This window comes from Panthera uncia (genome assembly GCF_023721935.1).
Source record: "Panthera uncia isolate 11264 chromosome C1 unlocalized genomic scaffold, Puncia_PCG_1.0 HiC_scaffold_3, whole genome shotgun sequence".
In the NCBI taxonomy this organism is placed as follows: domain Eukaryota; kingdom Metazoa; phylum Chordata; class Mammalia; order Carnivora; family Felidae; genus Panthera; species Panthera uncia.
This window is the reverse complement of record NW_026057584.1, coordinates 38806414-38820354: the sequence shown is the minus strand read 5'-3', so window position 1 is coordinate 38820354 and position 13941 is coordinate 38806414. Positions and strand designations below refer to the sequence as shown.

At 33.3% G+C, this 13941-nt stretch overlaps 1 protein-coding gene across 4 annotated transcripts in view; it reads right to left on the bottom strand.

The window, feature by feature from the left end:
* Positions 1 to 3164: 3164 nt before the first annotated feature.
* Positions 3165 to 13941, bottom strand: part of STK17B (serine/threonine kinase 17b) — a 29629-nt gene continuing 18852 nt past the window's right edge. For all 4 annotated transcript variants that reach the window (XM_049615223.1, XM_049615221.1, XM_049615225.1 and 1 more), the window contains 5 exons: positions 11103 to 11247; positions 9188 to 9314; positions 7465 to 7513; positions 6099 to 6278; positions 3165 to 4269 (listed from right to left, as the gene is read on the bottom strand). In XM_049615223.1, the coding sequence (XP_049471180.1) occupies positions 3987 to 4269; positions 6099 to 6278; positions 7465 to 7513; positions 9188 to 9314; positions 11103 to 11247 (784 nt within the window). In that variant the 3' untranslated portion in view covers positions 3165 to 3986. The remainder of the gene's footprint in view (positions 4270 to 6098; positions 6279 to 7464; positions 7514 to 9187; positions 9315 to 11102; positions 11248 to 13941) is intronic.

Genomic DNA, 13941 nt, shown 5'->3' with positions numbered 1-13941 from the left:
ATGCCTGACACGCGTTTCCATCTCAGGGTGAGCAAAGTGATGCTCTTATTTCAACTCTCAAACTGTAAGACAAATGTCCATTTTGTAGTCTATTTAGTGTCATGCCTTCTGCATTTTGGGGCTTTTTGTTGGTATTTAAAATGTCCCAAATCATAATTTTGAAGTGCTCTGTAGTTATGTTCCTATAAGCACAGGACTGCAATGTGCCTTATGTGTTATTAGATAAGCTTCATTCAGGTATGAGTTATAGTGCTGCTGGTGTGAAGTCAATGTTAATGAATCAACAATATATATTAAATAAGATCCTTTTAAATAAAAACCTACATAAAACAAGGTTATGCACTGATTAGTTGGCTAAAATGTTATAAACAGAAGCTTGTAGGAACCTAACCCTGTATTTCCTCTATCAATGTGTTAGTATTCACTGGAACAGAACTACAGTAAGTGATGTGATTGTACCTTAGTACATAATCAGATTATACATTTCTTAAAGAATCCCTTATTCATCTTTTTTAAAAAGTCAATTTATTTAAACTAAAAACAAAGACACAACAGAAACAGTTCACCCATTTCTGGGTAAATAAAAATCCCTTATTCATCCTTATGCAACATGTAGTACACTGCCACTTACTAACATTTTCTGAAAGTATCTAGTTATTACCAGAGAATAGACTTGTTTTCAAATTTACGTGGCTTTTTAACAGACAGGATCTAATAAACACATATGTACTGGAAAGGAGTTCAAAAATGACATGTGTCAAGGCTCGGACCTCCAGGCAAGGAAGTTTGCTTAACAAACTCAGAAATACTTTAAAGCAAAAGACAGTCACAAATGTAAAAAAGCACTTTTTAATTTTAACCAAAAGGATCATTAAGTTGATATATATATATATATGTGTGTGTGTGTGTGTGTGTGTGTGTGTGTGTGTATCTATATATATATACTTTTTTTCTGAAGTATTTATAATAATGTCAGTCAGTATGCTTAAGCAACACAGTTATTTAATGAAAGTTAAGATGGGCAGTTGTAATTTGTGTGAAATTTACAATTAGAATTTAAACTTCTTTAAAGTCTTATAAAATTCTAAATTGATAATAATTCTCCAAATTGGAAGTCAGATAACTTAATTTTAATACAATTTGAAATTAAAGAACAATTGTTTACACAACAACAAATAAAGACAAGTTTCCAAGACAGATATAAAAATCTAAATTCAAAAATAAACAGAAGAAATGTAAACAGTTATAAGATATCAATTTATAAATGTTGTTTAGAGCAAAGCTATTCAAAGTCTGGTCCATGAGCTATTAGCAACCCATTCCAAATGAAAGAAAAAACTTGTGCCAGAATAAAAATGAACTATATCATTAATCAGCTGACTTTTTATAACAAGACTTTCTTTAAAGGAAGCAATGTTTTGATGTACCTTCTGGGACAGGCGCCTAATCTCATTACAGACTGTAGAACACATACTGCTTACTTCTTTAAAGTGCCCCTATAAATTTACTGCTCAGAGTTAACTTGACCGTGGGGAAAAAATTAAAATGACAATCGTAACTGTCATCTGTACTTTATTTTTTAATCCTATCTGTCCAAAAAGCAAAGTTATTAAACTTTATAAACACACCACAATTTAACATTAATTTTCAGATGTGTTTAAGCATTACTGACATCTGGTCACCTCAGAGGGGCTAAGATTCCTGCTTTAATGAGATACATCATCTACTTTTGATATTTGTTTTCAACCTTGGGAGAAAAAGAATAAGAATTGAGTCATTTGTCAACAAGTTCTCCCTAAATACTGGTTTAATTTATTTTCACATTTCAAACAGTGAAAATATTTAAATTAACCTTTATGAAAAAAACTGAATTTGTATGCTGTTTGTGCAACTCCTTGTTGCGTTTTTGTAATAAAAATTGCTAGGAAAAAAGGTACGGAAATTTACAACTCTGTGTATTCTAGTAACTAAGGGGCAGCAGATGAACTATTTTAAGATTCTTCATATTAAAAGAAAGCTGGCATAAAATATTTTTTAAGAATCAGCTTATAATTTAAAATTCAAACACTTTTTTTATTTTTAATTTTTACTATGGCATAATTCCTCTAGAAATTTAAAAATAAAATATGATCTTTTGTAAAAATCCTCTTTCACCAATGGCTTGCTAAATTTTACCTGCATTAGCTTAATATGGAAGGCAAATAACTAGACAATCTACAATTTAGAAAAAACTCATCAGTTTTAGATATACAAGAGCCCAATTTAGCTTTTGCAATGGCTAGTTTATTGAACCAACAAACTATTTCTTAAAGAATTTAAATGTATATTTACATGTCCATAAGAAGAGAGCTCCTTTGGCACCTGAGTTGAACACAATATAGTACAGCAAAGAATCTCTAAGAGAAAGTTGTCTAAAGACTATATATTTATCTATCTATACATAAATACATACACCTATACATATACACATATACACACACAAGTAGAAATAACTTTTTCTTTAAGGCATGCTAAAGATTTAAAAGGAATTCACCATTTAGTCAAATAAAGTGAACTGATGGCTATTAAAAACAGTTTTAAGTTATTTGGAGTCTTATCAAATTTCAGAAAGTTAAAGACTTTACAGTAATATGTAATTCAAGGGGGGGAAAACTCAAGAATTTTTTTTGTCAAAATATAATTTAATTTGATATAGTAACATGATCATGAGGTAATTATCCTAACATGATAATATAACAGAATTTTTGATAGTAACCAGGTGCAAAATCATCAAAGATAACCATAAAAGGAGTAAACTTCCCTTTATTATCACTAAACAGTCACCAGCCACCCTTCTGTCCTTAGACTCTTGCATTGGTTCCAACAAAAGACCATTATAAGGCTACCCTGCAGATGGCCCTCTGCTGGGCCTCATCACTCACTGGAATTTTACCTAAGAACTTTAGAAGAGCATAATGTCATCAGGTTTTATGATCACATCCACCTTGCTGTTGTGGAGTCTGGCACTGTGTTAACAGTCTTACTGGTACTGTGATATTTTTTTATGTATACTTTTAGAACTCTGAATGACTGGCTTACATCCTAAGACTTAGAAAACATCTAAAATTCTGTAAGTTGCTGAAATAAGTCAGCATTTTCTTCTACGCTCAAATAATAAATATGTTTGGCCACCCAAAATAGAGCACATGCAGTCTTACTTAAGTATCTTCTACTTCAGAAATTCTGGAAGATGAAAATCCTCTACACCTGTGTACAATCTAAGTCTCCATCTTTCAGTCCTTATTAAATCTGAAGTATGATGAGAGAGGGCAAGACATTTGAGTCAAAAAAAAAAAATGATACCATGCTGCTTTTTTTTTTTCCTCCAACTTGTATAGAATATCCCTAATTGGGTTTATAATTTCCCTCTTTGCTCTGGTTAAAGGACTTGTCTCATGTAGCAGATCATATATCCTGGAAATCTTAGGCAGTTTCAAAATATTTGTGATTGAAATATTTTCAAATATAAAATATCCCACATCTATAAAAATAGTAAATATTCTTGCTTAAACTTGACATTGTTATCCTAATAAAATTTTGTCAGTAGAGGCATGTATATAGAACTTACCTCATAGAACCTATTGAATTCAAATGTCTTCGTTTTGTTCAGTTTTATATCAACCATAATATAAACCCGAATCAATGTTTTCCTCACCTGTAAAATATTTTGATAAATCCATTTGAACTTGAATTCTTCAATTAACATGTAAACTCACATGCATAGCTTTATTTTTGTCATATATTTAAATATTTTCTTCTCTGAAGAGTTAGTATCTCAGAACAGGAAACGAAATTATGCTTGTTACTAATAATTTGGCATTAAAACACTTCTATGCAAAAGTGCATTTACAAAATAAACATGCCATAAATGAAGCTACAAACCACAATCTCACATTGGAGTAGATTTCAAATTCCAAATTCAGTCCAGTAAGTCAAAGAGAAAAGTGCTAACACAGCAAATCTGAAACAAGTTCATGGGGATTGGGCAATGAGTTATCAAAGCGAAATCTTTTGGAAACCATGCTGCTATCCTCTGGAATATTCTCTTTGTCTTCTCGATCACTACAGGTTCCATTACAAGAGGATTTAGAAGTTTTGTCTTCAGAGGACCTTAATGAATGATCCTGACTTTGAGAGGAAGTGGAAGATTCTTCAGGGTGAAATAAGTTTCCAAAGTCCCACTGCTGTAGCCAAGAATGAGACAGGCAGATTTCTGCTGTGGGTCTTTTCCTTTGAAAAGAAAGCATCAAGTGAAAATGGAGAACTAAAAATCAAGTTGGAAACATCTGCAGTTTGATACACTATAGACTTATTTTTTTAATTTATTATGAAAATAACACATATTCATAGTATAGAGGGAATAACAATACCAAAATTGTAGTACCTAGAGTTTCTTTAATATTGACATGTGCTGAAAATTCAATTCATCATGGAGCTTACAGGTAAGACTAGACAAAAAGCTTGAGGACATATGTTAAGCCTCACAAGTAAAAATTAGTAAAATTATAAAATTCCTTGATAAAGGAATAAAGGATAAAGGAATATCTTTAAAGAGATAAAGACATGAAACTATGAAGGAAAACATGTAATTTATAATCTATTATTCTGTGTTCTTAAAAGCAATACTGTTAAATCTCAAAAATACAGGCTGCTCTTGAATGATGTTTATCCAGTATTTTGAGTTTTTACATTTTGCTTTCTCTTTTGAAAATAATATGGTCAAATATCACAATTTTTCAAAAGTTAGGAAAATACCTATCTATAGTCAGACCTACAACCTTAACACAATCACCATTTCCATTACAACATGTTTTCTTAGTCTTTATCTTCATCTTTTATGATCATTTTATGTTCATTTTTTTTCTGATTATAAAGAAGTGAATTTACTCACTATAGAAATTTTTATGTTCGTTTTTTGATTTTAAAAACTTAATGGCTCATTTTAAAATTTTAGAACCTAAGGAAAAAACTATTTAAGAAAATAACCAGAAGCAATTTTACTACTATACTACTATTAAATAACCATTTATGTCCAAAACACGGCCAGTGAAAATTTGTGTGGATTTGCATTAAGCCAATAAAATAATTAGCAAACCCGTGAGTTCTTCTTCCTTAAACTGATAAGAAACTGAATCCTCCAGGAGATTAAGTAAAGGTCAGAGATAAAAGACCTGACAGCAACAAAACCAGGATCCGAGCCCAAGGCATTTTAAAGTAAACGGGGCAGCTCTGGGTAAAGAAATGGGAGGCCAACTTTTTCTTTTCCTGCTCTGAGTGAATTGTCCTGGCTCTGAGTTGCCAATGAGTGAAGTAAGAGTCCTAAACCATGGTTTCAAATCCCCTTCTTTTGCAGGTGGTCAAAGAGCATTTGATTCTTAAACGTTTGACAATCAGTAATTTACACTTCCCATATAACTATAATTACTTGACTACAGATTAGTCACAACAAAGTCTATCGCAGCCAGCCACGTGTATTGTAAACCTTCTATATCTTTTAGGGAATTTCAGGGTTTAGTAGCAGGTTGCGAGAGAAATAACCCAAATCTTCTCTTCACTCCAAAATTTCCTGCTGTATGTTTTGTATTTACCATGTTTGAAGTTATAGATTTGGTATTTAATGATCTCTTATACCACCTCTCTTCCCATTTTATCTGAAACTTGAGAGCATACTTCTAATAATTTTATACTGTTTTATTTTATTTATTTATTTTTTTTAACGTTTATTTATTTTTGAGACAGAGAGAGACAGAGCATGAACGGGGGAGGGTCACAGAGAGAGGGAGACACAGAATCCGAAACAGGCTCCAGCCTCTGAGCTGTCAGCACAGAGCCCGACGCGGGGCTCGAACCCATGGACCGTGAGATCATGACCTGAGCCGAAGTCGGACGCTTAACCGACGGAGCCACCCAGGCGCCCCTTTTTTAAAAATTTTTTTATTTTATTTTATTTTTTTTAATTTTTTTTTTTAAAGCTGTATACTGTTTTAGAATATATCTTTCTTAACAGACATAGGATTCATTTTGTAATTGTACTTAAACACATTAATGTTATAACTTACTCTGGATTTTTTACTAAAAGCCTCTGGATAAAATCTGTGGCCAGCTGTGAAACCGATGAAAATGTTTCTTCTGAATAATCTACATTAACTTGAGAAATATTGAGGTATGTTTCTTGATTATCTTCTCCCACAAATGGAGATGTATGAGTTAACAACATATATGCTATTATGCCAATATTCCTGAAAAACAAAGAAGGGAGAAGAGGGGAATTTAAAACATATGTTAATCTGAAAACATTTATATAAAGTAAAATTGATACTTAGCAGATTCCTGTCCTCAGAACTTGTAAACTATAGACTTTAAATTGCTTTTCAAATTTCCTATATTATTAAAACTAAAATAACTGTGTTATCTCAAAGTCTGCCTCACAGAAAAAGAATATAAGGGGAATATACATGTTACATAATTATAAATATAATGTATCAAATATATAGCATGATATCTATAGTCTGCCCTTCATTCAGACACCCTTATTGAGTACACAAAGCTGCTCAAAGGGCAGCATTTCCTAAATGGTACCCAAAGACATATTAATGATCTGTGCGACATAAACAGAAGTTCTCTGCAAACAGAGTCTGCAAGTTTAGCAAAGTACAAAATTGGATAGGTGGATTTTTTTTCATTGCAAGACTTTTCAAAGCCTTAAACACATTCACGAGAAGTCTGATGCTTAGGAGGCAGAAAAAGACAACATATACAGTGCATGTTTCCCACTTATTTAGCCGTAGGACCTTTCTTCCTTGGCAAGCCCATTACAGTTCCATGGAACACAGGGAACAAGTCTAAACTCTTCCACTTGGACTATGGAGTCAGACCCCCACCATGTTCCCAGCTAAAGTTCTAGTATCAATTCCCGTTCTACTCCTTATGACATCTGATATTCAAAATATGATTTTGCTTGCCACAGAAACTCACAATGCCCTAGAAATATAATCTCCTAAAACTAAACTTTTGTATAAACCTGACTTCATTTTCTCCATACCAAATACCTTTCCAGTTCATCTAGACCTAGATTAGGTATCTCCCATCTGGTGCTTGTCTACTGTTTCCTCCATGCTCATTAAGTATTTTACCTTATTACAGAACATATCACACAGTACTGCAACTATTTTCGTTTTTTATTAGACCAAGTCTTCCTTCAGGAAAGGGATCTTCCTATTTATTTCTATACTTTTGGCTCAGAGCCAAAGTATTACTTAAAAAGAATGTACAGATAAATGCCTTCTTGTGGCACAGTAATGATACTTCAAAAAAATCTTTTATAGAAAGCCTTATTATTTACATTTCTTTGGAATCAAAGAAACGCAGAATATATATTCTACCAAACTTTTAATGAAAGCATTTAGGTAACTAACAAAATCTTACCACATATCTGTTGCTGTAGTAATAGGATCATAGTTCAGGATTTCTGGAGCTGAAAGCAAAGATAAAATTCAAATTCAATACTGACAAATTTAAAAACATGAAAATTATTTTACAATAATTATATATATTTAGTATATATATGTAAAATTATAATATATATTATATATAATTATAATAATAAAACTGCTTTAATTTTAAAGAATAATATCAAATTGATAGAAATTTAGCATAGTATTAATTATCCTGTGATTGGACATTTAAACATATCTAATGTTGAGCAAATTATATATATACTCAGAAGGTTCAAAAGCACAAATAATATTCTTGGAATAACCAGTAGCTATGGAGGAATGTTTTTAATCATTAAATCAATCTCAGGAAAAACAATTATGAAGAAGTAAAATTTTAGACACTGGAATCTTTTTAAAAATTGTAGTTTGATTACTCTGTTAAGAATTAGTTTGTGTTATTTTATTATACTGATTGAAGTTTTTCTTTTCAGAGTAAAGAGAATCATATATATTTACAACAACATTATGAGTAAATTATGCATTCTGGAAGGGCTTTACATTTTCAAGTAGATTCAATATCCCTCTTAGACTATCAAAAACCTAATTTCCTATGTAATTAACTTCCCATCATCTTCTTCCCTGCCAACTTTTTAAGTGCAAAATAAATTCTCTATATCTAGTGATTATCATAAATTTCAAATTAGTAGAGGCCAAACTAGGATTTATGCTTGAATAATAACTTTGCTTCACAAAAATTATTTCCTAAAGCCTAACATTTTTATTAATAAAGACTTTGAGTCATATATTTGTCTGTCCATCACACAACGTACCACCCTATACATACTTCTGTGAGCTGTGTTATCTATAATTACGAGCATTTATTCTAGGACACTATTGTCCCTATTTGCATTCAAAAGTTAGTAATTTGTTTTGTTTTCATTTGAGGAAAGTCAGCTGCCTTGCTGAGTCGCACCTGTTCTGTGTAGTTGTATCTTTTCAATACTTGCATGGGGGTATCAATATAAGCAACAACAAAAAAGTGCAAAAAGATGAATTTTATAAATTAAAATAAATTTATGTGCTGCTTCATATAACTTAAATTTTTTTCACCTGCATGATTTTATTTGTTGATATAGTACAATATTCCCAGATTATCTAATCATAAGATCTTTTTTTGACATCCTTTTTCTTCAAAATCCTCCTTTTACAACCCTAGGCAAAACCTCACATTTTTAAGCAGCAGCAACAAAAAGCAAGTAGTCCTGCTAAAAATTCTTGCAAAACTGAAGATGATGTATATTTATAAACAGCTTCAGAGTTGGGACCAGGACACAAATAGAAATGACATTTATCCAACACCCAGGCTTCAAAGGTAAAAATGACTGGGCCATGTGACTGCCTGTTTTCCTCTTTTTTCCATTTTCTCCTGTTCCCTAACTTCCCCTTCACCCATTTTTCTTTATGTAATAAACTGTTACACACAAACATTAACTTCTGAATTTACATGTCCAATGTCATGTGAATTGTTGTGAATGTCTCAATGGTCCTACATTCACTAAAGTTCATTTATTGTGTCATAACCAAATTTCAATGCATTAAAATACCTGAATCAAATAAATCCTGGAATTACATGCTCTAAAATATGGCTTTATAGAGATAACATTTAGTTGATAAATTTCAAAATGGTGTATAAAATGAAAGGAAGTTCTTACCTAAGTATTCTGGTGTTCCCATAATTTCCCGAAGTTCACACGCATTCCCTATTTTTCGAGACATTCCAAAATCTACAATTTTTATATCTCCAAGAGGGTATATGCTGCTTAATAATATATTCTGTGGCTAAATAAAGCACAATAAAAATTGGTAAGTAATATACAACAATAAAAGAATACTTGTCTCAGATGGGAAGTAAATTAAATGTTTAGCTATTACACATTTCATTAAGTCATTCACCAAACATCTACTGAACTACTAGTTAGCAAAAGCTTTATGCTCAATGATAAATAAAGGTAAAATTATACTCAAAGGATTCTTAGTTTGGATGAAAACAAAGTTAGATGAATATACAGATTGAGTGATTATGAGATAAACTGAATAATAAACACAAGACTACTTAATTCTGCCTATTATAAAGTCTAAGAACCTTTTGCTGTAGAGATGATATTTAAGCTGAACCTTACAGAATAAATAGGAGTATTCCGGTTAGAAAGGCACTCTAGGGAACAGCATGAAAGAAAGTATGAAGGAATAAAAAATGTATACTTTTCCAGAAACAGAAAATGGTTCAGTATGATGGTTCTGGGTCTATTAGCTTAGACAATAAGATATATTGATGCATGGAAAGTGTCACCCATTGCTTCCCAGAACCAAGAGACTTTGCTGAAGTCTATTACAAAATTCCTTGCCACAGTCATAACCCAAATAGTTGCCAAGGTGCTGTTCCCAAAGTCTGTGAGAAGAATTCTAAGTCTAACTTCAGGAAAACCCAATGCTTATTATTAAATCACAGAGACATTAAAGGAGAAGAGGTAAGGGTAATTAGATCTACTGTTGTCAACCACAGGCTTTAGGATATACAAAGCCAGGTTTATTTCCCATCCCCAACCTCAAGTGCTGTGTGGTGTTATGTAATACATTTGGTTTATCCTTAGCAGGAGAAAGACCCAACAGCAAGTTTGTGGGGGCATGATCGTCTGGATATGTACCATATTGTTGTTTTTACAACAGCTTATTGGTAGGGGACATGGCAGGGCTGCTAGGTACTTAACACTACCCTCTTCCAGAGGGGGGCCCAACACAGACAAACATGTTTTTTCTTTTGAAAATGGGGTAAGAAAAAGAAAGAAAGTCTAGTTTGAGACAAATTTTGAGACAAAGTTTGTACAAGATACCCAAATGGCACCTAATTTGCAGTTGAAGAAAATAATTTGGAATTTAGGAGAGAAGTCTGGGCTATAGGAAAGAGAACTGGGAATCATCATTATGGTGAAAGTGGTAGTGAAGGGCAAAGGATCATGCAAAGGGAGACAATATAGAAAGAGAAGAATCCGATGTTCAAAAAATAAGACACAGATTGATTGAGATTTTGGGTGGCTGTGGAGGAAAGATAAAGAGAAAGGATAATAACGTAAGAGTTTAAAATGGTATTTCAGGGCTTGAGTAAGGGGACTGAATGGTCTGGGGGGGCAAAAATGGAGGGGCCAAAAGACTAAACATCTCAAGGGAAAAATGAATGAATATAATGGGAGCAAAGAAATGAGCACTAGAAGGAGGTTATCTTCAGAGATGGAGATTAGGCTAGAGTATTTTAGAGATGGGGCAGTTTTACAAGATGAGAAATCCAGGATGTAAGAGTGGGATGGGGTACAATGATTGAAGAATTAGAACAGGGAGGAATGATGGTTTTTAAGAGCCCAGTGATTAATTTGATCTGCTCGCACATGCAGTCCTCTCCTCTCTGCCAATACAAAATTAAGTCCATGTAGCACACATACATAAGTGCACCCAGTGCAGTACAGAGAGTCATAATCTGACTGTTGCTTCCTACCAAATCCAGCTTGCAATTATGCATCCCAAGAGCAGAAGGAAAAAAGATGCTATATTACTTAAAATCATATGGTACATTACCTTTAAATCAAGATGTACAATGTTATTCTGATGTAGATAACATACTCCTTCAAGTATTTGTTTAATGAGTCTGATAATGTCATTTTCAGAAACCATTTCAGCCAGCTCAGGTAAACACAAGTTGAAAATTTCTCCACCTGCAGCACTGAAATAAAATTCAAATAGAAACTTGGAAAATCATTGACCTAAAAATGACAATTTTTAAATACTGTAAAACTGTTAAGTAAAAGCTATAGCTATCTAGTCTCTCTCTATAGATACATATACTTTTGATTCTCATGACAACTATGTGGGTTATTATTCCCATTTGACTGATGAAGAAATAAGTACAAAGAGGTTAAGCTACTTGTACAAGGTAACATAGTAAACAGGAAACCAGAACCTGAGTCTGTATGATATGGGCAAAAATCTGCATTCTTAACCAGTATCTTGTACTGTAGCTTCCCAAATCTTTATTATTTTTAAAAGAATTGAAAATCTAAACAATGCTGACAAAAGCATAGAAAAAAGGCCCTTGGTTTGGAATCAAATGATATAAATTTAAATCCCAGATCTGCTATTTACCAGCAATATAACTAGGATCAGTCATTTATTTGTCTTTCACCATCTGTAAAACAGAGTCATAACTGAGCTCAATAGATTTTTTTTTTTTTAAGAGAGAGTGCAAACAGGGGAGAGGGACAGAAAGAGAGAGAGAGAGAATCCCAAGCAAGTTCCATGCCCAGTGTGGAGCCCAACACAGGGCTTGATCCCATTGACCCTGAGATCATGACCTCAGCCGAAATCGAGTCGGACGCTCAGCCAACTGAGTCACTCTGGCACCCATACATTTTTTTTGAAGATTAAATCTAAAAAAATGCAAACCCTCCCCCCCCCCAGATGGTTATTCAAAAATTTATAAGGTATATTTAAGAACATCTCAAGTAGGGTGACTGGGTGGCTCAGTCGGCTAAGTGTCTGACTTTGACTCGGGTCATGATCTCATGGTTCATGGGGTTGAGTCCCACATCGGGCTCTGTGCTTCAGAGCCTGAAGCCTGCTTCAGATTCTGTGTCTCCCTCTCTCTCTGCTCCTCCCCGGCTCATGCTCTCTCTCACTTTCACTCTCAAAAATAAATAAACATAAAAAAAATATTAAAAAAAAAAAGAATATCTCAAGTAAAGCATATTCTATGTGGTAAAACAGGACAGTGTCTGACATGTAGAAGGTGTTCAATAAAGGTTTGTTGAATGAATGAATGATGGAATAGGCAGTCATTCTTCAGAGCAGCTGAAACTGAAATTCAGAAGTCTCACTGACTGACAAGAGGAAGAAGCATGTCATATGTATGAGCAGTCATAAGAAGGAAAAGAAAAGGGAAAGAAAAACCTTTGTTTCTGAAGGTATACATTCACAGACCAAAAAATAAAAATAACTTTAAAATATAGGAACGTGCCATAAAAGTAACCAGTTTACGTATAATTTCTATCTTCTATGTCCTCTAAATTTAACACAATGCATAGGTATTACTTTTATAACCAAAAGTATCCTAAGGGTTTTTTGTTTGTTTCAGTAACAAAATCAAACAAATATTATAATTGTCAGCCAATCAGATTGTCTCTTCTTTTTAGGTTGGTAAGTTGACCAATGTCTTTTGTAGGATTGCCATTTTTCCCATAAAAGCAGGACACAGGTAGAGCTATGGGAAACGGAAAATTAGGAAGAGGAGCTAAGAGGAGGGAATGAACAGATAACACAAGAAGCAGATTACAGAAGTCAGCAGAAACTAGAATAAATGTAAGCAGTGAGTAGTAGACAAGCAGATGATTTGGTCAAACAAGCCACACAAGAGCAGTGACTAGAGAGGAAAAAATCTCTCTATAGAGATAAAAGACACCTATATACCATTATCATTGCCCTGGAAGGCATATTCAGGTACACCTCCTTTTTCTCTATTAGAAGAGTTGTCCTCTGATGGGACATCAACCAACAAATTTAGAAATTTGGAGTGTTTGCCTTCATTCGCATATGTATTTGTATATATGTTGTGTGTGATAATAGTACTTTAGTAGAAGTACACTGTCATGTAAACCTATGTGTTATACATCTTTCAAAAGGCTAAATAAATGTGGTAAGATGTCAACAATTGGTAAATCAAACTGAAAAGTATGAGTATTGATTATACTGTTCTTTCAACTTCTTTGAAGATTTTAAATTTTGTACCAAAAAAGTCAAGGAAGAAAAGTATGTAGGATGACTTGAGGAGGGGATCAGATTGGTAATTGTTATTAGAGTAAAAGATTTCACCGTTCTACTTTCACCACATAAAAAATTATGCCACCTTATGAAAATAACTAAGTCTCCCTGGCTACATTTTTACCTTTGAGATTATCTGATGTGACAATGCTACCCAAAAAGTAGTAAGAACTAAACCAAATTCTAGCAATAAATTTTAGTAGGTCTTAGTTGATCTAGTAATAAATTATTTCAGGGGTGCTGGGTGGCTCAGTCGGTTCAGCATCTGACTTCGGCTCAGGTCATGATTTCACAGTCCGTGAGTTCAAGCCCCATGTTGGGCTCTCTGTGGACAGCTCAGAGCCTAGAGCCTGCTTCAGATTCTGTGTCTCCCTCTCTCTCTGCCCCTCCCCTGATCACGCTCTGTCTCTCTCAAAAATAAGCATTAAAAAAATTTTTTTTAATTATTTTAATCCATTTATACATTTAATGAGTGCTTGCTATACACTTCAGCCATAAGGTACAGTTGTGCCCTTATGGAATTCAGTTTACTTGGCAGGGTACCTGAATCAATTTTCAGAGTATGAACAAAATCCAACCATAAAATGTGTCAAAATTTTCTGAT